The sequence below is a fragment of the Oryzias melastigma genome, linkage group LG19 (genome assembly GCF_002922805.2).
Source record: "Oryzias melastigma strain HK-1 linkage group LG19, ASM292280v2, whole genome shotgun sequence".
NCBI classification, from domain to species: domain Eukaryota; kingdom Metazoa; phylum Chordata; class Actinopteri; order Beloniformes; family Adrianichthyidae; genus Oryzias; species Oryzias melastigma.
The window spans coordinates 9248449-9271796 of NC_050530.1; the positions used below are offsets into that span (position 1 = coordinate 9248449).

The 23348-nt window shown below is 37.8% G+C and overlaps 3 protein-coding genes across 5 annotated transcripts in view; all 3 read right to left on the reverse strand.

The window, feature by feature from the left end:
- Positions 1 to 28: 28 nt before the first annotated feature.
- Positions 29 to 4116, reverse strand: LOC112153978 (putative protein MSS51 homolog, mitochondrial). The gene is made up of 6 exons (XM_024284488.2): positions 3360 to 4116; positions 3131 to 3280; positions 2939 to 3063; positions 2306 to 2866; positions 2131 to 2224; positions 29 to 358 (listed from the first exon to the last, which is right to left on the reverse strand). Exons 1-6 carry the CDS (start codon positions 3374 to 3376, stop codon positions 145 to 147), a joined length of 1161 nt encoding a protein of 386 aa, XP_024140256.1. The 5' UTR covers positions 3377 to 4116; the 3' UTR covers positions 29 to 144.
- A 407-nt stretch (positions 4117 to 4523) lies between these two features.
- LOC112153977 (putative protein MSS51 homolog, mitochondrial) lies at positions 4524 to 16247 on the reverse strand. 2 transcript variants are annotated; one of them, XM_024284487.2, is made up of 7 exons: positions 16110 to 16247; positions 14397 to 14576; positions 14162 to 14311; positions 11643 to 11767; positions 9961 to 10524; positions 5541 to 5634; positions 4524 to 5276 (listed from the first exon to the last, which is right to left on the reverse strand). In XM_024284487.2, the coding sequence occupies exons 2-7, from the start codon at positions 14552 to 14554 to the stop codon at positions 5051 to 5053; spliced, it is 1317 nt and encodes a 438-aa protein (XP_024140255.1). In that variant the 5' UTR covers positions 14555 to 14576; positions 16110 to 16247; the 3' UTR covers positions 4524 to 5050. The 2 variants fall into 2 exon arrangements, with proteins under 2 accessions (XP_024140255.1, XP_024140254.1); XM_024284486.2 differs by having other exon boundaries at positions 14397 to 14587.
- Positions 16248 to 17886: 1639 nt separating this feature from the next.
- capn15 (calpain 15) overlaps positions 17887 to 23348 on the reverse strand; it is a 30696-nt gene continuing 25234 nt past the window's right edge. Inside the window, exons 11-12 of one of the 2 annotated variants that reach the window (XM_024284478.2) lie at positions 20883 to 21061; positions 17887 to 20189 (exon numbers count right to left, since the gene is read on the reverse strand). In XM_024284478.2, the coding sequence (XP_024140246.1) occupies positions 20012 to 20189; positions 20883 to 21061 (357 nt within the window). In that variant the 3' untranslated portion in view covers positions 17887 to 20011. The remainder of the gene's footprint in view (positions 20190 to 20882; positions 21062 to 23348) is intronic. The other variant, XM_024284479.2, reaches the window with a different exon arrangement.

Consider the following 23348-nt stretch of genomic DNA (forward strand, 5'->3'; position numbering starts at 1 on the left):
TATTGTTTGAATAATTGTACATCATCAAATAAAGACGAGGAATTAAAAGATCATTGGTTAATGTTAGATACACTTACACATTTATTATTCATATTTTTTACATTTGTAACATAAAAATAAGATATCTAAACTATAAACAAGCACTCATGCAGTTGTCGTTTCCTCTGGTTCATCAAACTCGACAGTTTCCAACAGGCCTTGAAAACAGAAGTAGTGCGAGTTGCAGTAGACAGGAGGCCTGTTGGGAGACGAGCCCACCACTTCTGGCTTCAGCGACCCAAAGGGGTTGGCTCCACTGCCCTTCATGTCCATCTCCAGCTCCAGCAGGATTTGCAGAGAGTAGGTCATCTCTGTCTCACTGAGCAAAGAGGACAGACGTCAGTGACCACAGCGGCAAAGAATATCAAACGTGTGGATCAACTCACAGAGACGACGTGAGAAGAAAGAGAACAAACATCTGCATACAGAAAAGAACCAAACAGTTGCTCAATGTGAATTAGCTAAAAGGCAACGTTTTTAGCAAGACTAGATATAGGTTTAGGTAAAGGGGAGCAATGCCCTTAAACCTGATGAAAAACAAATGAAAATCAACTAAAGAAATAAAAATGACAAAAAACAAAACCAACAATAAATAAATAAATAAATAATAAAAAAAGAGAAAAAAAGACAAAGGCCCAATCTGAATTTTTCCCTCCATTTGTAATGCTAGTGTTGTCTGAAATTGTTTTTTTTAAGGGACTACCTTCCAAGCGGAGGAATACAAAGCCCTCCATCGCTTGGGGGTTCCGCGTCGATAAACCCAGCGTCAACAGGGCACAAACCAGGGTCCTGCTTCCAGAAGGCAGTGCCAGGAAGAGCCTTCAATATATGATTTAAGGCCGAAATCGTCCTTCGTCCCTCCAACTAAAGGGGCATTTAAAGAAAAAGGGGAGTCTGAAGTAGGTATTTAAGGATAGAGCAAATGGACTCCGTATCCCTCCGCCGGTAGGGCGAGCCAAGTTGGACAAGCCGCAGAGGAGAAACGCTTTTCTTCTTCTGAGTGAGCTCTGAAGCTCAGAGGTTTACATTCAAATGTAAGTAATGACTTTTTTGTTTTAGCGTTACCTTTTTTAAGATATAAAACCAATGTTGTTATGTATTTCTGAGCGCTAGCTGCTCCGCGGTAACGTAGCTGACCGGCAACTATTGATGACATCATCAAAATCCAAATTCCCATCCTAATCCCTGACTACTAAAAAACTATACAGTGCAGGATTATCTAGTGTCTTGAATTTTAAAAGCAATGCTCACTACATTTTTCCCCTAATTGGTGGATATGATGTCATCAATTTCACTGTGAAAATTTAATCAATACGAACATTTTGCAACGTTTATTTATGACTCTACTGTGTTCTAATGATGAAAATATGGATAGTTTGTTAGAAAATTATATTTTAACTTTTTTTTGCAAAAATTGTTCAAACGCAATGCATTGTGGTCTATATTCGCAACAATACACACTGGTTTTTCGCAAAGACTTCTGGGAATTTTTATTTTTATTTTTTTGCAAAAATTGTTCATAGCACGATTTGTATGCTAATAGAAAAAGTGCAACAATCACAGCCTAAACGTAAACATTTATGTCTTTCCAGAAAGCCACACATAGCCACATTTTAAATTATTCATTTCTGTAAGAAAAATAATACCAAAACATTTTTAAAAATTAAACAAAGTCTATCCTCTCCTGTCATAGTTCAGACTGCAGAAGGATGGAATAAGTCACGTTCTATGTGGTTCTCGATTGGCCAGATTGAGAGAGAAAAAAAAAAAAGAATATATCTCTATAAATAATAGTGTTTGGGGAGGCAGGACCAAATGTGGATGAGGGCCAGATCTGGCCCGTGGGCCGTTGTTTGCGGACCCCGTTATAGCACATTCTAGAAATAATTGACAAAGAAAGAACTTTTGTATTTCTGCTTTCCTGGAATTCAAAGAGTATTTGTTTAAACTAAAACCTGATTAATTAGATTTTTGATCATTTTATGTGGGATTGTACGATTCCTTTCAGTAAGTTGTTAGGTTTAGGTGTATTAGAGCTATTGTGTTTCTTTTTTTTTAATTCTGGTTTGCACACTGATGGCTAAAACTCACCTGAGAGCCGTGAAAAGAGAAGGAATCTCGTAATCCCTGAGGAGCAGAAGTGTGGGAAGCCAGCCCTCGTCTAAGGCTTGACTGGCATCAAAGCCTTGAGTGAAAACGATTAGCAAATATTACTCATTTGTGGTGAAGCTAATGTGGCATCAAAAAGGAAAATAAAAGTTGTTACCTGGATGAAATCCAACCACCAGATCCGGTTTGGCCGCTTCCTCCTTCTCCACCACCTCCTCCCAGAACTGATGGTAGAGGCCCTTATAGGCGCTGATGTAGACCCTCTGCTTGGGGCCGAACGCCCTCAGAGGAGGCCTCACAATGGGGCCGTTCACCACCTCCGGTCCAACCATGACGATCTCAATGCCCTGGTGGCCAGGAAACATGTGGTTGAGCTCGTCGTAGTCAGTGAGTCGGGCCGCCAGCGTCTCGTTGTGGCCCGCTCCCACCAGATGGACGGTGAGGGGTTTGGAGCAGGGGTCGAGGCCGAACAGCCTCATTCCCCAGGCTATCGTCAGGGGTCTGGAGAAGAACTCACTGCAGACCCTCCACAGGGACTGCCTCAGTTCTTCATCGCTGGGCTGAGGCCTGCCGTCAGTCCACAAGTTCTTCATATTTTCCCCGTTTACGATGGGATCCAGTCGTGGGTTGAGATCTCCCTGCATGACAAGCCAGTCGTCCCAACCTTTGACCTCCGACTGGGGCTTTGACCATTTGTCAGTGGGGAATGGAAGATCTCCTGAAGGGAGGAAATGAGGGATAAAGCTGATCAGTAATGTTTGTTTTTTCTTTTGAAATCTATTGACAATACCTTTAAACACAAGCCACTCCACGACTCTATCGATGGCCGCCTGACGCAACTGTGAGCAGAACTTCTTGTGTTTGGACCAGTCCTCTTTCTGACACTCTTTACAGCAGTAGTAAACATTCAGACATCTGAAAAAACATAGGAAAACACTTCAAAACTCCTCTTTTTTAGGAGATAAAACGTGTTTTGACTCACCTGGCACAGCGCTTTAAGCTCCGTGACCCTGACAGCTGATCTGGTCGTTTTTCACAGTGAGCGCAGACTTTAAAAGACTCCTCCATCTTCTCAAACATCTCCTTCTGAGACCTGAACGCCATGGATTTGACCTCGGGTTCCTGAACACTTCTGGTGATTAAAAACTCTGTGTCAATGTTTTGAGATTTTCCCAAAATCTATAACTCCAAATCAACCGTGTTCTCCTTACCTCCCTGGTTCTGTCATGTTGGTCTGTGTGAATGAGCGGGACACAGAAGTTTCTTCTGGTGTGATATTTGAGCAGCCTGTCGAGGGGTGTGGGGATGGGAAGGGGGGCTACCATGCCAGATATAGTAGCCACACTTTGCCTTCTAGAAGAGTCTATACTCTTCTCAAAAGCTGCCTCCTTATATAATATGTGCAGTAAAGAAAACAAGCTCAAAATCAGTTTGAAACTATTAATCTTCCTACTTTTTCTTTTAATAATAAAAATATATTTCTTACAAAAACCCTTTAGTTTTATTGATGTCTGTTGTGTTCATAAAACAGCTGTTTACACACACTAAAACAAGCTAGGATGATAAAGTCTCAATTTGGAAACTAAAAGCATCTCAAAAGAATATATATATTTTTTATTTTTGTGAGCAACCCAGAGCAATTACCCACAATGCCAGAGTACTTAAATCCCCCCTACTGGGTGTTGGTTATAAAACCAACTGACCCTGCCTGAACCTGGGTGCATTGATACCGGTTGACCACAAGAGGGCGGTGTCGCGCTCTTTATTTCCTTGCTTTTCCATTTTATTTTATTTTGAAAGAAAAGTATTTCCTGGCTAAATAAAACCAAAAGTAAAAGAAAATCTTTAACTATTTAAGCTAAAATAGGGTCGGTAAATGTATCATATTTTCTTTAAAGACGTCAAAATATGCAAATAAATGTTAATGCTGTAATAATACATTTGTAACTGTAATATTTTCCTGGACAATCTTACAAAAATACTTTTAACCTTCTTGTTATATTTTTGCTTATTTTTCCTATTCAATTCTTTTTTTCATATTTTAAAGAACAGCTGTTAAAAAATAACATTAATTCTTTAAATCTCAATGGGACTCCCCCTGGTTAAATAAAGGTGTAAAAAAATGTACCAACATTTGGGGGAAAAAATCCTTTAAAAACTCACTCTGATCATCTTTGGTTCTATTGTAAAATCAATCAGTTTTGTTTTCTAGGACATAGTTTCTGCAGAGTAGCAAGAGTTCCTCTGGAATTGACCTCTGAGGAGCTGTGGGCATGACTGGAGTAAGTCTGCCCTCATTTCCCATCATCCATCTGTTTACAAACTTTTTTTGTCTGCTCCTGATTCACCACAATTTGAACAAAGAAATTCTCAGATGCAATTTTAATCTCAATTTTCTTTACATGTAAAATCTCACAAGAACACATTAAAAACACATTTTTTTAGTGGGTCTTTAACATGTCAAAATCAACAGTATTTCTACTCACTAGAAGACTTATCAATACAATTTTCTTAATAAACTTTAGACAAGCAGAGACTGCCGTTTAATGAGTTCACATGAAGCTCTTGTGAGATTTGAGAATTGTTTTATGCACAGATCAAATCAGAGAACGACAGAACTCCTTTTGGAATCATTATGGTCGCATAACAATAAGCAAGTAATGTAACCCTTTGGAGCGTAAACAAAGGCAAAACTCAAGTGGTTTCTTGGAGATGAATCGGATTTTTCCACCATATTGTAATTGCAGCTTTATTAATGTGCAGATCATGGTATTTCTGACACCAAGTTAACATTTTTTAAAATCAAAATCCACTATAAATGTGAACAGCAGGCTCTTTGTCAGATCTGGGGTTTGGAACAAACCAAATCAAAGTCTAAAGTTTTTTTTGGTTGTTGTTTTTTTCACAAACTTGATGCTGAGCTGCTTGTTGGAATCGAATCCTCAAAGTCCTCACGAGGCAGCAGTCCTTGGAATCGGATGAAATGAGAGTTGCAGTAGACTGGATCTTTGTTGGGGCAGGACTGGACCTGCTCCGGTTTCTGGGAGGTGAACGGATTGGGCCCACTGTCTTTGACGAACACCTCCAGCTCCAGCAGGATCTCCAGAGAACTCCGGAGCTCCATTTCACTGGAAGATAACAAAAGTAAACGTACAAAACACGAATGGATAAATAAGCGGGGGGTTATGTAGGTTATCTAGAGGAGGAGTTGCTGCCTGTTCTCTGCTCATCCACTCCAGCACGTCTTTCCGGAGGAGTTAGCAGATGGTGAACAAAATAAGCTAATGAGGACCCTCTAGCATTAAATCTTTGAAATATTAAAGCTTGCTCAGAGGGCAGGAGAATGTGTCTCTGCTCATGAAACGAGTTGAAAGGTATAAAAGTGGATTTACCTATACATGGTGAAGAGAGAAGGGATGTTGTAGTCTCTGAGCAGGAGAAGAGTCGGCAACCAACCTTCTAACAGACCCTGGTTGGCATGAAATCCTGGATCCAAACACAATAATGATGATAAAAGTATAAAATAAGACAAAAACAGAAGGGTTATTAATCTAAGAGCCTTTAATTAATTACAGAGCGTAATTTTCAATAAAAAAACATTTTAAAATCTGTCAAAGATCATCTATAAAACAGGAGGTGCTGCAAGTTCTAGATTCCTTTGAACTGTAAGTTCATGTCAGGATTCTGATGGACTGCTGGGAAATCCGCAGGATAGGAAGATTTCGTCAAAAAACAAAACGTCGGCATAAAAATGCTGCAGTTTATCCAATCACAGGTGTTTTAGATATTTTGACAGTTTCTGATTTAGTTAACATCTGGGGTCTAGAACTCTCCATTCAAGTCGATTTCTTCCAGAAGAAGCAACAAAGTTTTACTTTTTCCTTTAGAAAAATAAGACACTTCTTTGTATTTATGTTATTGTTCCTATTATAAAAAATATGTTTTTTGGAATTTACAATATTTTTTAAGTATAAAACAGTTTCCAACTTTTGATGAGGATCGCATGACTTCCTTTCAAAATAAAACATCCTGTAACATATTGGACCATCTTAATGGAAAAAAAAAAAATAGAAAGGTGATTTTACTGTTTATGTTGCATTTCAGCCAAAAATGTGCACCTCAGATTAAATCAGAGCTAATTAAGTGACCCCTTTCAGATTTTTCTGACCATTTCAAGGATAACCAAACAGGAAGTTGGAGGCTGACTCCACCCACAGCCAAAATTTAAATCCAGTTAGAGGGGTGGGGCTGGGGTGTTATCATTACTGGAGCTGCAGATCATGACATGGGACTTCTGAAATTACATGGGACTAAAATGGTTTGACCAATCACAAAATTCAAATGTAATACTTGGATTCAACCTGTAGGGGGCAGCAGACAACTGGGGTTTTGACTGTATTTCTGAATTAACCAAGTTTATTTTAATTTGTCAAGAATTTGGCAATGACCAACAGACAAAAACTTTAAATCCCCTTTTATAAAGGTCAACAGCCAAAAAAAAAGTTGATTTGGCGTTTGGTTAACTTTTTAAATCCTTAAATTAAATAAATATATTAAAAATCAGGTGTGCCTTAAGTGTGAATTTTGACTTCAAACTGTTTATCTTTCATACACACCATGCAAAAAATATGTTGGTGCAACTTTAGTAACTTACGAAGCCGCACTACTTGAAGTATTGCTGAAGCATTATGGGTATTGTAGTCAGAAGGCTTCTAGCCGTACTGTGCTTCAACTGTTTGTGAAAACAGTTTGACTTATCTGACTGCTTAGTTTTGCTTGATGAGCCGTATAATAATAAAAAAAATGAAAAAGGAAAAATATTTTATACATTCATACAACCAGAGAGGCACAATGGAGGAATAAAAGAGGGCTAAACAAATATTTCTCAAGCCAGTCTGATTTTTACGATGTTGCTTGCAAAAAAAGTTGTCTAAAATCACATTTCTTTCATCAACTTTTACAAGCAAAATGAGCTGCTCAGTGTGTGATAAATTCCCCATCCTGAGTATAAATATTCTGACTAATACTGATAAACCTGTTCATAGTGTTCCAGTCAAAACAGATGCATTATTTTCCTCCTTTTCAGCTCTTTCTGGAGTATCTAATTCTGGGTTATTGCTTGAAACAAATAAGGAAAAACTTGATTTCTAATCTAATGAAAAATGGTGACTGCATAAAAAACCTGCAGTCAGTTGAGATTCCATAATCCGCCGGCATGTTAAGTGACAGATGTCATTTGATCCGGAATCTGGTTTATACTAGTTGTTTGCCTTATGAGCCAGAGGGGTTATGGGTAACAAAATTTGCCCTTCAACCAGATTACTGAGAGCCAGAACACTTTTAACTCCTGTGATAGCAGCACACAGACGGTCTCTGAGGTCTGAAGGTTTTGATTAAATGACTTCAAAATCCCGGCGGTCACACCTAAACGTTTGAACGGGGGCTAAACGTCCAGGGTTTTACACCTCTAGGAGAGGATCCAGTCTGCTTGTTAATGAGAGGAATTATGGTGTGATACCAGAGGGCCAAATGGTTAATGGAGCTGCTGTTGATGATAATAGATTTCTTTTGTTTTCAGGTATGAAAAGATGTGCCTCAGAGCTCCGAAAAGAACTCAATCTGAGTGTCACAGAGGTCCCAGTTTGGGACTGTGTCTCAGTATAGATGATGGTACACAGTCCGCATTTATCTCCTTTGTGAAAGCTGATAGTCCACTGTCTCTCTTCCTCTCTGACAGGATCGAAATTTCCTGCTTCCCAAGTGTGCATTCCTATTCCTTGTAGGGTTCCGCTCTTTAACTCTCTTTTTCTTGCAATTTCCACACATACACGCACCGAAAGTGAAGCTTTTTTATTTTTTAGTCCTTTCATCATGCTGTCTGCTCCCCCATAACTGAAGAAAGCATAGCTCTGCCAGCGGCGGGGTGAAAAATAAAAAAAATAATAAAAAAATCCAGCCAGGCTCGGAGGCAGTTTACAAGTAGGATCGCAGCTTCCTGTATATTTAGCTCCGGTGGAGCCTGCGGTGATTACTGAGCCTGGGGTTATTCGTACATTTAAGTCTGGGATTTACTGCTGATTTGCACGTTAAAAGGTCAGAGAACAGTCAGTAGCCAGGTTGGGTGCCGAGTTGTGCCCTCATTGTCTGCCTGACTTCAACTTTCTCATCTGTTTTGCATTTTAAGATGATTCGCTTTTTAGCGGCAAAACTCAAATCGATGACTTTATAGTCCCTGTGGTTGATGAAGAACAGGGACTTCCTTTTTTTGAAAAGGCCAGCATCCTGACATTCGTGCTGAGTCCAGCAATTGAAAGCCAAATTCTCTCCCGGCGGCATCCATTAATCACCTAAATCTTCAATAAAAAGCCGGCAGTGTTCAATAGGCTCCATTGAGTGATTTAAACATCTCCTTCTGCTTCTTTTCCTTAAAGGAAGTCATTGTCAGTCCAGCATAAAAGGAGGACGGTGCTGGTTCTCCAAGGCGGCTGACTACTTTTCATTAAAGTTGCACTTCAATCAGCTTTTGATTGATTGTAAAAGTGTTCCCAGTGGCCTTTTCATTGTGGTTATGTTGTTTTTAGCCAATTTTTTTTGTTTAAAAAGGGCAAAGTTTCAGCAGAGTTCATCAGAAATTCCTCTCTGAGTTGTCGGTGCAAAGTAAACCTGCTCTTATTTCCCATTATCCCTCAATGGACACCTCTCCTGCCAGCTTAGAGACTTATAACTCCTGCTTTTGTGATAACAAGCTTTAAAAAAATGTTTTAAAGATCCTGGCCAGTCCAGATTGTGAACTTGTCTTTAACATCTGGTGTTTTCTCAGAACCACTGAAAAGAGCCAAGTCTAGACAAAACACAAATAAGCAACTACAGACAAATATCAATCCTGCCATTTTTAAGTAAGATAACTTAAATAACTGTTCTCTATCAGTTACATTAATTCCTAATAAAAAACAATTGCTATGATGTCTTCCAGTCAGGCTTCAGACAGCACCACAGCACTGACGAAAGTGACTAATGATATACGTTTGAATATAAGCAGTGGAAATATGTCAGTGCTATTTTTATTGGATCTCGACCATGGGAAGCTATTTAGACGACTGGAAAACTGGGTGGTTTTTGCTGGGCTTGCTCAAAATGTATTTGGAAAACAGCAAATATTTAATTCACATCTGAGTCAACAGAAATTATATTTGGAGTTCTCCAAGGCTCTATCCTGGGGCCACTTCTATTTAACATCTACAACCTGGGGGTATATATGAAAAGCAGGCCATTCTGCATGCCTGATAGCCGCCGTCTACATTCATGCCCACGCCAATGATTTTGTGCGGTTGCATGAAACCTTGAAGGTTCGGCCTATGCCTTCCCATCGCGCGGTGGCAGTTGTGTTTGTGACAGTAGTATTACAGTCTCCCCCAACCTAACATTATCAGTGCAACAAAAATGGAAAATGTGTTGGAACCATCCAGCCGTACAGTTTTGAGTCAACCAAGACGAGGAAAAAGATATGTGGATCTATTTGTTGAGAGTGGATGCATCGGAAGGGAGCAGAGCAGGAAGCTTCGGCAATTGTAGCACCTACGTCAAATCTACCAGATTTTTCCAACTTGTATATTGTTGTCTGCTCCAGATTCACCACAATTTGAATAATAAAAAATACTTCTATTGAGCTTAATTGTCTTCAGAAAATGTCCTCCATCATTAGAAAAATGCTACAAGATGTTAAAAGCACCACAAATACAGTTTTCATTGGAGTGGGGCCTCCAAAAAAGCTCTGAGGATGACCTAAAAGCATTTAGTTTGATGCCTACATACCAGGATGAAATCCAACCACCAGGTCCGGCTTGGCTGCTTCTTCCTTCTCCTCCAACGCTTCCCAGAACTGGTGGTAGAGGCCCTTGAATGCGCTGATGTAGACCCTTTCCCTTGGACCAAACGCTCTGAGAGGAGGTCTCATGATGGGGCCGTCCACCACCTCCGGTCCCACCATGACTATCTCTATCCCCTGGTGTTTGGGGAACATGTTGTTCAGCTCGTCATAGTCAGTCAACCGGGCTCCCATGGTTTCATTGTGGGATGCGCCTGCTAGGTGGATGGTAAGAGGCTTTGCGTACGGGTCCAAACCAAAACGTCGGATGGCCATGCCGACAGTGAGAACCCGGGAGAGGAACTCGCTCTGAATTCTCCACAGGGATCCTCTCAGGTCAGCTTCATCGGGCTTTGGCCTGACTGCGTTCTTCCATAGAGTTGCCATGTTGGTACCAGACACGATAGTGTTCAGATGGGCTGTAAGGTTTCCCTGCATGGGAATCCAGTCATCCCAGCTCTTCACCTCATGTGGAGACTTGGTCCATTTCTCAGTGGGAAATGGAAGGTCTCCTGCAAAAGTAGCTTATGATTAATTCAGGAGTTCTCACAGAAAAAACAAAAAACAGCTTAGATTATTGGAAGATTGTCCAATTTTTCTGTGAAAGTCCATCTTAAGAATGGCTTACATAATCAACTAAATCAACTAAATTCTATTCTTAAATGCGAGTAATTCAAACAAAAATCAAGTGAAGCTACTGCCTACAGCCTAAAGAACAGAAGAATTTAGCTTTTGGTCGCACAAGCCAATCAGAGGCGATTATATCACCTTTCGTCCTCCTAAAGCTACAAAGACATTAACTCAAGTTCTGATTGGTTGAATCAACGTAAACGTGTTTAATCCATATATGGCTGTAATTTAATTAGCAGTGTTTTTTATAGAAACCTGCTGCAAAGACTGGAAGTGAGGAGGGAAGCACTGACTGTGTGGGTGTAAGGCAGACTTTCATAAACCTAGCAACAAGTGAGGGCTAAAATCTGATTGGTTAGACACTTTCATGTGAAAATGATAGACTGACAGAACAGTTGGAATGATCTAAAATATATTTTTTTATAATATATATATATAAATTTCTCTGTAATTTAGATACTTCTTTTCAGATCATTTTATTCCTTCACTGAAGGCTTTGCAGGCATTGACGGTAAAAGTGTTTCCAGTGGTCTTTTAGTTATGATTTAGTCGTTTTTAGCCAATTTAAGATAGTTTCTGTAGAACAGTAGGAGTTTATTTCGCCTTGAATTGTGACCTCATCCCTACTTACCTTCATCCATCTGCTCTTCCTCTATCTTACAGCCCCTCACACCCCCGACCTAACATTATCGCTGCAATAAAATGTACAGATTTGATCCAAGTGCCAGCTCAGATTAATAAAACGAAGGTAGCTTCTGTCACAACTACACGCTTTTTCAATTTTTAGTTTGTTCTTGTATAAGAAATAAATACTCAGAAATGCAGTTTAATCATAATATTCTTTGTATATATCCCCCATCATGACAAAAACATGTTAAAAGCACAATTTTTATTTTCTTGGATCTTCATATCTACTTATTTTCAATCTCTAAAATGCATTTTTTTTCTCCAGAAATGTAATTTTTAAAAGTTATTTTAAGGCCCTTGATTTATTCCACACCTGTAAACATCAGCCACTCCACCAATCTGTCAATGGCCACCAGCCGCAGCGTCTTGCAGGCCTTCTTATGCTGCGGCCAGTCCTTCCTCTGACAGTCCTTGCTGCAGTAATACACATTCAAGCACCTTTGGGACAACAAGGGAGATAGTCCTTCCATTAATAATGCAAACATCGATGGTGTACTGAAATTAAATTGAGAAAATCTGCCTTTTTTTCTCTTGCAAACATAAACCATGGATTATATTCTGCTTTACATCGATCAAGCAATCGAAAAGAATTACACCACAAAAGGATAATGATTTCAGATTTTCTGGGAATCTAAAAACCTCTTGCCAACCTTGACACTTAAAAAACCATCTCTAGTATTTGTTTGTGTCAACTTGTGCACGAGTTTCAGAGATGAGGTGATGTTTTGGATTAGAAGCCTGGCAGCGAAGGAGCACTTTGCGCTTTTAGAAACTTTGTCGTAAGATAGTTTATCTGTCATCCCCGTCCACCATGGAGTACTTCACAAATGGGAGTATTCAGAGAACGTCTACGCAGGGAGAGAACTCAGGTGTCTTTGCAAGTGCAAATTAGAAATGGGGTCAGCATCGGACACTGTTATGTGGTAATTTGATGTCGACGGTCTGGAGGCTCTTTCTGTCTGCATTTGTGTTTTTCTTCAGATTGAATAAACATCGCCTGCTTCTGCTTAGATAACAGAGAGGGGCAGCTGGGAATGTCAACAGATCGCCAAAGCAGGACCGGATTTATCAAAAGCCGAGTGCAAGGAGAAGAGCAGAGAGCCACAAAAAGGAACTGTGCTCGTGGAAAATCCGTACTCCTAGTCTTTTTTTAATAGATTTATTACGATGGGCGACTTTTTGAACTGCATTAAGCTGCTCTTAATAAGCTGCGGAGTTGCAGAGAGATGAATCACAGTCAGGGGACTCTGCTATATTTGCCATTGGCTGTTGTCCACCTCTGCAGAGCTATCCACTTTACGGCAGCTTATCTTTCTGCTGCTGATAGAATGGCAGCTGGTAATTCTTTACATATGACAGCTATTGGGCAACCAGGCCAAAACAATATCCCCGCCTGTGTGGCTACACAGATAAAGGAAGGTCGGTAGAGGTTTAAGTTGCCTAAAATATTTAGATTGTCAGCAGCCATTAAGGCTGGAAAGTGTTGATGTAAGTTCACTGTAATTCCTGAATTTAATATTTGTGAAGACTTAAAATCTTGTTTTTAGATGGTCAAGATATTTGATCAGGTTGTTTTACCTTCTATTTGCTCTAAACCTTTCCAAGCTTTTCTCAAAATCAGTTGAATATTTTTGTCTCATTAACAGCTAGGATCTAGATAGGGACAATATTATTAAAATGAGTCAAAATCCTTTTGTTTCATACTCCTGATAATCGAAGATTTTGATTTAAGACTAAAAAAAACCCCTTAAATTATAAGGATGTTATTTTAAGTTTAGACAGACATTCATTGCCATTATATTGGAAACAAAAATTTAGACTTATGTGCTGGTTGTAGATTTTTTGAGGATTTATTAAGATGAGTCAACTCCTATTAAGGTCATATTCTCATTTTGTTCCAAAATTAATCATTTCCACTCAAAAAATATATGTTTTTTGTCATTGTAGCAACAATCATGTACATAAAAACTAAAAAATGCAAAAATATGCTTAAAATTAGCAAAAAATACCTTTTATTGGACTATATGAAGTAATTCTATCAAACAGTCATCTTTTTTTAATCAAATGTTTCTCTTTGTGAATGCTTGTGTGGAACTTCCTGTTTATAGATTTTGATGTCATATATAAAGATTTCTTGTCAAGGTAAAAATGATTTTACTGTCTAAAAATTTTCTACTGAAATTTAGTGCAATTTTTCTATTTTTTAGGCTACTTCTAATCTAGTTCAACTTTATCTAGCCAAAATTTACAGTTGTGAGATTTAGGGCTGGGTTGATAAAACTGATTAATCAATCTGAATCGATCTAATCTTAATAGATCAATAAATCGATCCATAAAAGTAGCATAAAGCTAAAGTCTGCTAGCTTGATGTTAACGAATAATGGGATTTCTCATAGGACGGCTAATGCTAACGCTCAGTCGACCTAAACATACATTACCGACTAAATGAACATCTTTATAAACTCACAGGCATGAATTTCCAAACTCTTTTAAGGAAATATTTTTAAAGTAATTATTTGTGGTCTATAGAACAGTTTTTTCCTCATACTTTTTTCTTCTTCTCGAATAAGCATAATGCTATAGCGCCATCGCCACCTAGAGGCCAAACTGAAACTGCATTAGATTCATATGAAAATCTTCAAAACATACAAAGATTATTAATTTATGCTAACAAATATGTTTAAATGTGTAAACTCAAAATTGAATCAAATTGAATTAAGAGGATCGAAAGCATTGGGAAAAAAAAATCAGAATTGAATCGATTCTGGAAATGATTGGTGATACCCAGCCCCAGTGAGATTTCAAATGTCCTCTGTCTTGTGTTGCACTCACTTCACACAGCGTTTTAGACTCTGTTGCTCACTCAGATGCTCTGGGAGTTTATTACAGCCGGTGCAGAACTTGAAGGTGTCCTCCATCTTCTGGAACATCTCCTTGTAGTTGCGGAATGTGACTCCTTTAGGCTTTCCCTGAACTGCAGCCCTACAAAATCCCAGCAAATTGTTTGGAACAATAGTGGATGTTAAAAAAAAAGATACTTAAAGTGTTTGAAAGCAACATTTTTCACCTGTATTCTCCATAGTCCTTCATGTTGAGCTTATTGAGGATCACCTTAGACAAACCGGGAACATTTGTGTCCAGAGCGAAGAAGCCGGACTGGTCAGAGAAGACGCTGCCAGTGCTGGGGGTGAAGGACTGAGGGAGCGCTGGGATCTGGGACGCCATGTCGAGGAGGTCGCTCTTCCCTCTGAAATAAACCTAGAAATGGATCCATTCTTATAACATGATGATGATGTACAGCTTTACATGATTTAAAGCTGTTGTTTGCTGTAGCAGTAAGAGGGACAGCTCCTTTTATAGGATTAAAGCTTGTTTTTCCAAAAAAAACACAGATTTAATACACCTGAATTCCATTGATGCAACTCAAGATGAAGTTTGAAATTGTGATCCCAATTGAAGAAAAAAAAAAATACATTTCAAAATGTATGAGATCGCTTGCTATAAATACTGTTGCATGTAATTACTCAACCAGTGATATTTTTAGGATAAGATTTTCTCAAAGCCAGGAACGACATAGGATAGGTGAACTCCTGTTAAGCAGGTTAGCTACTCACTTTTTTTTCATTTGTGACAGATTTTGTATATAAAAACATGCAAAAATGCAACAAAAAGTTTTTAAAAAATGGTTTTATAGACAGATAAAATGTGTTTGTCCTACTTAATTAAGGAAATCTAACATGTTTATGGAATCTAAAGAAAAAAATATGCAATTTTATATAATAGTTTAATGTAGTAAAGCAAGTAAAAGAGTATTTTCTGGATTCTGATTGACTGATCACAGTAAACAAGAAGGATGGTGGCTATTGAGGGCCAAAAAAGCTCCTAGATTAAATTAAAGTCACACAGCAGAATAACAACAAAGTACAGCAACTAATCAACACAAAAACATTCAAAAATAATATTTGAAGCGCCAAAAAAATTCTCTTTAAGTCTTTAAATGAATAATTAAAAATACATTGAATAAAAATGAAAAATAAAAATGTTGATTTTGAAATTAATGTTGGACTGGGATTCGGTGCTGCCACACGTTCACAGCTCCATCAACCACAACATTAAATTTCACACCAGCCTCATGATGAGATCTCCCAGGCTTTCATTGGTGCTTTTTGATGTGACATCCTTGCCAACGACAGAAATCTGACATGTCCAGCCGTCCTCGTTTGCATGAGACGTGATTTATTCACTTGGCCTTATGAGAAGTAACATAAGAGGGGAGGGAAATCTGATCATCTCTTGGCACAGACATCCACGTGTTTTTTTTTAGTTTTTACTGCAAGCCAACGTCCAAGACTTACCATAAATGATCGTTAAAGCTGCATCTCCAGCGCTCCAAACGAAGGAAATAAATTCCTTTCCAACATGCTCTCAGCTTACAAGATTCCTGCTTCCAACATGTTCAAGAAAAAAGTTTTTTGCTACTTTGATGAACTTTTATCTGTTTAATTTTGTACTAAAGAAGTGACTCATCTTGGTAAAAGAAGAAAAAAAAGAAATTCTTGCACCTAATTAGTGGCTTCTTATCTTCAGAGCACTATGGGAGCAGAGGGTGGAAATGAAAAGATTCTCCCTGAAAGCTTCTTTTTCACATATTTAACCATGAGCAGCACTTTTTATCTTTTTTTTAAATGCAGAATCCATCCGCTCACAAAATGTTCTTAACACTATAACATTTCCCTACTCTTCAGCAGGCACAAAAGAGCAATAAATTCAATATTCATACCTTTTTTTATACTCCTTTGGTGGAAAGACTACCTTGTTGATGCTTCAGTTTTCTCTTTTCTTGATAGATATTGGATGATTGACAGCTCCTTGTGCTGGATGCCACCGCCTCCTGGAACCTTCCCGGAGTTTCTCTGCTGGGGTTCATAAAAGTCCCAAAGTGAGGAAAGGGCGTGTTTGAGGACTGTGGAGTGCTGCAGTCATCTGAGGTTAGCAGGGGCTGCTGGGTGGGAGAGGGTGTGGATGTGATGGGGAGGAGGAGGAGAGCCAAAGGAAAAGGAGGAGATAGTGTTTTCAAGAGAGGGGGAGATGAGGTGTCGGCTCAGAAAACATGTAACGATCATAGATACACCGAGGCAAAAAAAGGGTTTGGCTGCAAGTTGTCCCACTTAAAAGGAAGAGAGAGGTCCGTATAGTCATGAGAACCTCTGGGGGGGGGGGATTCCTGCTGACCTACAGGAATTCTTTAACCTCCCCAAATCAAATGGAATAAAAATAGTGAACCAATAAAAAAAAAAAACAATGAAATCAAACTATTTAAATAAATTCCTCAATGAAATCAAACTTATCAACCCATTCAAATAAATCTGCCAATCAATGAAATTTAGTAAAACAATCAAATATATTCTTATAAAAACAAGCTATTCAAATAAATCCCCAAATCAAATTATAAATAATAGAATCAAACCAAACCAATCAAATAAATAGACCAATCAACTAAATTAAGTCAAACAATCAAAGATATTCAAATCATACCAATCAAATCACTCAAATTAAACATAATCAAACTGAACATTTAAATAAATCCCCAAATCAACTTAATTAAGACAAACAATCTAAGATATTCAAATTAAACCATTCAAAAAAATTATCTGAACAATCAAATTAAGTCAAACAAGGAAACACAATCAAACTATTCAAACAAATCCCCCGAAGTATCAAATTAAGCCAAACAATCAAATATATTCAAATCAAACTATTTAAATAAATCATCCAATCAATCAAATCAAACCAATAAAATTATTCATATAAATTCTCCAGTCATTCAAATCAAACCATTCATATAAAATACAATTGTCAAACAAACATATGCAAATCAAACAAAGTCAATAAATTAATTCAAATATATCCTCCAAACAATGAAATCAAATTAAATAAATCAATCAAATCATTCAGATAACCCACAATTAATGAAACAAACCAATTAAAATCAAATTACCCAAATCAATTCCCCAATCAATCAAATCAACCAATCAAACAAAATTCAATCAAATCAGCTACATCACAACTTTTTCTGTTTTTAACCAAATACTTATTTTCAACACATTTGCACAAATAGATTATTTAAAAATCCTCAAATGTAATTTGTTTTTATTATATCTTAAGTTAAAGTGTTGCTATGGTGACCACCGCAGACCTCCAATCGTTTTTAGTAGCATAATCTGTAGAATTGATGGAGAACAAATATGTTTTTACCTCTCTGAGTATAAAAAAAACAACTTTTTTTTTATTAATTCAGCACAAAAAGTTTTTCAACAATGGAGATTAAAACATTCCATTATGGTGGGAGATCAGTGGAGGTGAAGGGAGGAACGATGGATCATTTTTGATAGCAACAGTCCTGCAGCTACAAGAGAAAAAACATTAAATAACATTTACAAATAAGTCATCCTTAAAATGGATTAAAAACAAAACCCTGAAACAACATCTCCCCCTTTTATTAAAATTAAAAAATGTTATGAAACAGTGCATTAATAATAATAATAATGACAAAAGGATACTTTTTAATTTAAAAAATTTATTTGGTCCAATGGAACCTGAGATTGAAAATCAAACATAGACATCTGTACATATAATCCCCCCATTCCAAAGGAAAAAAAATCAACAAAACATCACATTCGTCAGAGTTAAATTTCTTTAGCATTCGGTTATATTTTTGTGTTGTTTTTATGATCATACCATGTTTGTTTATTACAAGTTTCAAAGGATCAGATGTTTCCTTTTTCCCCCTTAAGTTTTCTCTTAAATCTTTTGTGTTAGCTTGCAGTCTGTACAATTTACAAAGAGGGATCAGGACTGAGGAGAGGGGAGAAAGGCATTCCCAACCACTCTGGCTGCTGCTTTCTCCAGCAGGGGGCGCCCTAACACAGAAGAGCCACCAAGAACAAAAAAGAAAAAAAAAGGGGGCATCTTTGTGGGACACCAACCTAACCAGAGCCAGTAAAAATAAACAAACAGAAGAATGGAGTTCACGACATTTATATCTCAGGTGCCTTTTCGTTGCAGGTTTGCACGCTGCGTCACATTCCTTAAACTGTCATTCATGAGCTCAGGTACTCAGCAATTAGAAAACTACAACTTGTACTCACTTGTACAAATAAATTAGAGGTCAATTTCACAGCTCTCAGACATATGAACATGTTCACTACACAGGATGTCTCTTTGGAAAAACATATTTACAATATTTCAGCTTCAAGAAGTAAACACTGAGGAAACAGTGATTTACGGCTCTTAAAAATAAATTAGTAAAAGCTTCAATTATCATGAGATGATTTTTGTTTTTTTTGTAACCGCTTATTTAAAATCGTGTCATTAGAAAGTGATTTTAGCTTTTTAAGATTCAAGTTTTACCCCCATTTCTAAACAATGTAAGACTTAAGTTTGCAGCAAAAAAAAAAGAAGTCACACAATTCACTTTAGTACCGCATTAATCCTTTAGTTGCCATGGTAAAGACTGAATCAGAAGTAATGGCTTTGACACTGCTGCCGCTTTAAACAATGACTGACATAAAACAGCTGTAAGCAACACATCCTCTGAAGTAACACACACGCGACACATGAAGACAGCGATGTGTCGGTCCGTGTCTCAGGGGTCTGGTCCCTCCTGTTATGTGTGCACCGAGCCTGACAAAACAGCAATTTGTCATTGCATGAGGACTTTGTGTTGTGGCTAATACGCTGTCAATGTGCTCCTGCGGGAGGGCGGCGCAGTGCTGCCCCCCCAAGTAAACAAAAGTAGTGCCTGACCAGTCAAATCGAAAAAAACAACCTGCTGTGGCAAACGTCGTACACAAAAACCGATTTACTGGTGAATGGATACTAGCCGGAGAGTAAAATGAGGTCGCATTTACACAGAAAGAAACAGAATTCTGGCCCAGAATTTTCTTTTTTTAAAAGTAGAGATAAAACTCCTCAGTGAAGGGGAGGCGAATGAGGCACTGCTCACACCAGCAGACGTCAGAGGAAGGATGATGGATCCAGCTATCTGGGAACCGCACAGCTATAGCACTAAACTACACTTAAAACAACATGGGTTTGGTCCTGAGCTAGTGTGCTAAACAGCATTGAGGTGATGAAGAGGATGCACCGTATGGACAATGGCTTCGTCTACAAGCTAATAAAAATATGGATGAGGGTTGTATATAAAACAGGAAAAGCTAAACATATGTATAGAAAAACATGAAATATTGTAAGTAATTTTGGCTCTAGGTACCGTATGGAAAGTTTCTCCTCTGTTTGCATCTTGTCGGGTAGCTAAGTCATGGGCTGTGACTATGCGGATGACTCAGTAGTTTCGGCACGCCCTCTTGTTGGAAGCTAGCCAAATGGATCGCCTTCCAGATTCATGAAACTGAGATCTGCTTCGCTAACGGCGCTATCAGCATATAGAAGGACTGAGGGTAGTGTGAACTTCTTCATTGGCCCAATTTCCTCAAACACTCAGACATGGCACAACCAGTTGGCGAGGAGCAGAGTGCGTGATGACAAAAAAAAACAATAATCCCCCCAAAATGCTTTTGATTCATATATAAAGCCAAAACACGTCACTTTTCTACCCTTGCCTGATCTTCCAGTGGTCTGACAGTTTATTGTTTTGCAGTCTGTGTGTCAGGGGGTCAGGGGTCATAAGGGCCTGGGTCTGTGGAGGCCATCGATGTCCGGGGTCAGCTGGGGACTGTGCGTGGCCTTGGTGGGGGTCCAGTCACCCAGGGAGGCCTGGGCCGCTTTGCGGTGAGCCAGACGATGGGTGATGGAGAAGCCGGCGTTTCCCTCCAGCTGGGAGAGCACCACCAGCACCTGCCTGCAGGGGGAGACAGAGAGCGCTTTCATTCAATAAGCTTTCATTTTGGATTTATGAGAAAATCTTCCACTTCTTCCGGGTTTCTAAATAAACTAAAAAGATAAGTTACAGGTTAGATTGAATGATAAAAAACTTGTTGAGTTTTAAGGGAAAAAATATATAAAAATATATAAATTTGATTAGATTTACCAGTAAGTAAAATCAGACACAATGAACAAAAGAGAAATAAAAAGACAGCCTTTCTTCTGACTCTTTTCATCAAAGAAAATTGCTAAAATGTTCTCTATTATATCAAAAACTGACGAGGTTCTCAAACATGGCTATTGCTTTTACTGTTTCTCATTATTTGGGCCATAACTTTAAAACTTTCGGGTCCAAAATAAGCTATAAAGTGTCTCAACAAAAGCAGGCACAGAGAAACCTAATGATGTGTGAACTGCTCCGCCATGCTAAACTCTACAAGTGTGTCTGCCTGCAGCAGAGGAAACAGTGTAACAAGGAAAAACACAGTCTGAATTGGGTTGAGTTTAGGATGAATAAAAGGGTTAGGAAGTAGAAAACTCCAACATTCTGGGAACATTTTGTTTGTATATACATGACCAATGTGTTCCCCGACTATACAGCTTTTTTTATGTATTAAAAAGGATTTTCACGAATGTTTGGACAGGAGGAAGAGAGAGACGGAAGGTGCACCTGTGCAAAGGCGGGACGCTGTCGATGGTCTTGAGGCTGCCGCGTGTGGACACCACATTGAAGCTGTCAGTGCAGTCACAGGAGACGTGGAGGTAGTACTTGGGGTGGCGGTTCTCCACCACCACGATGAGGCCTGCCCAGCCGTGGGTCAGGTAGTAGCAGGTCATGCCCTCTCTGCCCTGTGAGCACACATGATGAAACACTGTTTACATGTAGATATCAGAAGGTAAAGGAAAATGCAACAATAAGTCATTAAAAAAACTATTTTAAAAAATGAAGGAAAAAAATATCTGACCTATTTTTGTTTAAAAATTGCATTTTGTTATGTAAAATTTACCTCGTAAAACATTGCTATTAATTGCGACTAATCACAATCCAAAAGTGTGATTAATCTGATTTTCTTTTTTAATCGATTAACATAATTAATTACAAAAACACAGAAAAAAACGTATTAAAAGTGCTGCAGTGTTTTTATATTAACCAAGCAGAAACCCATAATGAAGAATCTATGTTGCCTTCATTTAGCCCCAACTATATCTGGATAAATAAAACAAAACGAAAGAAAAAAAAGATTTAGAAAACATTAGATCCTAATATGAACAATGAAACTTGATTCAATTAAAATATATGACTTGGCCAAAAACCTAAAAAAATATTAAAAATGTAGACGTTAAATGTGTTTTTTTGTGAATATTTTAAAGCTACATTAACAATATTACCAAACAAGTTAAAACTTTAATGTCAGAATGTAGTTACAGCTATATTTATTTATTCAAAAAAACAATCTCCTTAGGTTTTTGCTTTCAAGTAATAATTAAGATAACTTTAAATCCAAAGTGGTTTGATGCATATTTGCACAAATTGGCTTCAAGGGGATTAAATGTTTTTTTTTTGGGTGAAAAATAATAAATACAATTAAGAGTGTCATTATTTAAGGCAAATTAACTGGATCATTTTCACTTTAATTTTATCCAACAGATGCTGCTAACTTTACTGTCTTCACTTCTTCATATTGTCAGTATTCATATTACTGATAACAAAACAACTGGACTTAGACATGCTGTTGGAGCAGCATGACAGGGCAGAGGCCGTCAGGTCCTCCTGAAGGCTTAGCGGTTCTTTTGTAAGCGGTTGATTCCTGGAGCGCTGAAGAGCTTCATGATTTAACAAGGCTGATTTGGAGTGTTTAAAAGGTTCTGCTATCCTCTGAAGTAAGAGCTGCTAAAATGGCACTTACAGGAAAGTGCTGTTTTGAAGAGCTGTAATAATTTCTGTATTTAGCTTGAGAGGCTTATAGCAATAAGTGCACAAGACAGGATATGCGTGTTCAAATGTGTCAGGATGCATTTGCAATTGTTGTGATTTCTTTCCTATTACTGCTGAGACTACATGCTTTTATTTTGAAATACTTTTTCCTTCAGGGCTGTGAAATGACATGGAATTAAATGTGTGAAATATGTTCCACAAATAAAGAAAAACCTCAGTGAAGGGATTTTAGATGTAAAAAAAAACAGGTGCTTGGAGCAAAATAAGAAAATGTTCGTAAATGAAAGCAAAAATCCATTTCCACAGTGAAAAGAAAGCTCTGACTGAACAGCGAGCCCATTTCCCTTTAAAAAACATAAAGAAACTCTTTTTTAAAGTGGTGGAGCTCAGGAAGAGACTTGAAATTAGGTCAAAGCTCAAAGCGTAGCTCGTCATTTGTCAAAAAGCTGCATTTTTATTCAAGGTTGAGAAAATATAGGAAGGGGACAATTGGAAATGCAACAGTGTTGAGATGTCCAGGGTTACAGAGAGTGGGTTGATCAGGAAAGAAGGAAAGGAAAATCTGTCCAGATTCTTTAAAAAAAAAAAAAAAAAATCACAGAACAACTTGTTCTCCACTAGGGTCAGATTCCTCTTCACTTTTGAAGGCTTATTTAATAAAGTACAGACAGAGCAGTATGATTTTATTTGTAAAGTATTTCATTAATTGGTGGAATTTTAATGAATTAATTTTAAATGTGTCTATCTGGTCAAAACCTTAAAACTCATAAAAGCTCAAATTTTTCTACATTACTTTTTCCTTTCAATGTTAAAACATTTTGCTTAGCATAATATTCTAATTAAAATTGAATTTTCTAAAGTCCAAATCTGAAATAATAACATAATTCTTCCTTCTACATGAGGCGATTCCAATGCAAGTTTAATCTAAATGATATGAACAATAAATAAACTAACATTTAATGTAAGACCTGATGATTACAAGTTATATGACTATGAATAAATCCATGTTTTTATTAAGGCTGTGAACATTAACGCGTTAACGCATGCGATTAATCGACCCTAATTAATGCGCTAATATTCATAAACACTTTTTTAAAATTTAATTGACAGCTTTAACTGTAAATAAATGTTCTAAATGTACATTTTTGATTTCCTTTTGTGATTATTCACAGATAATAAGTGCTCAATTTTTTTATTGCA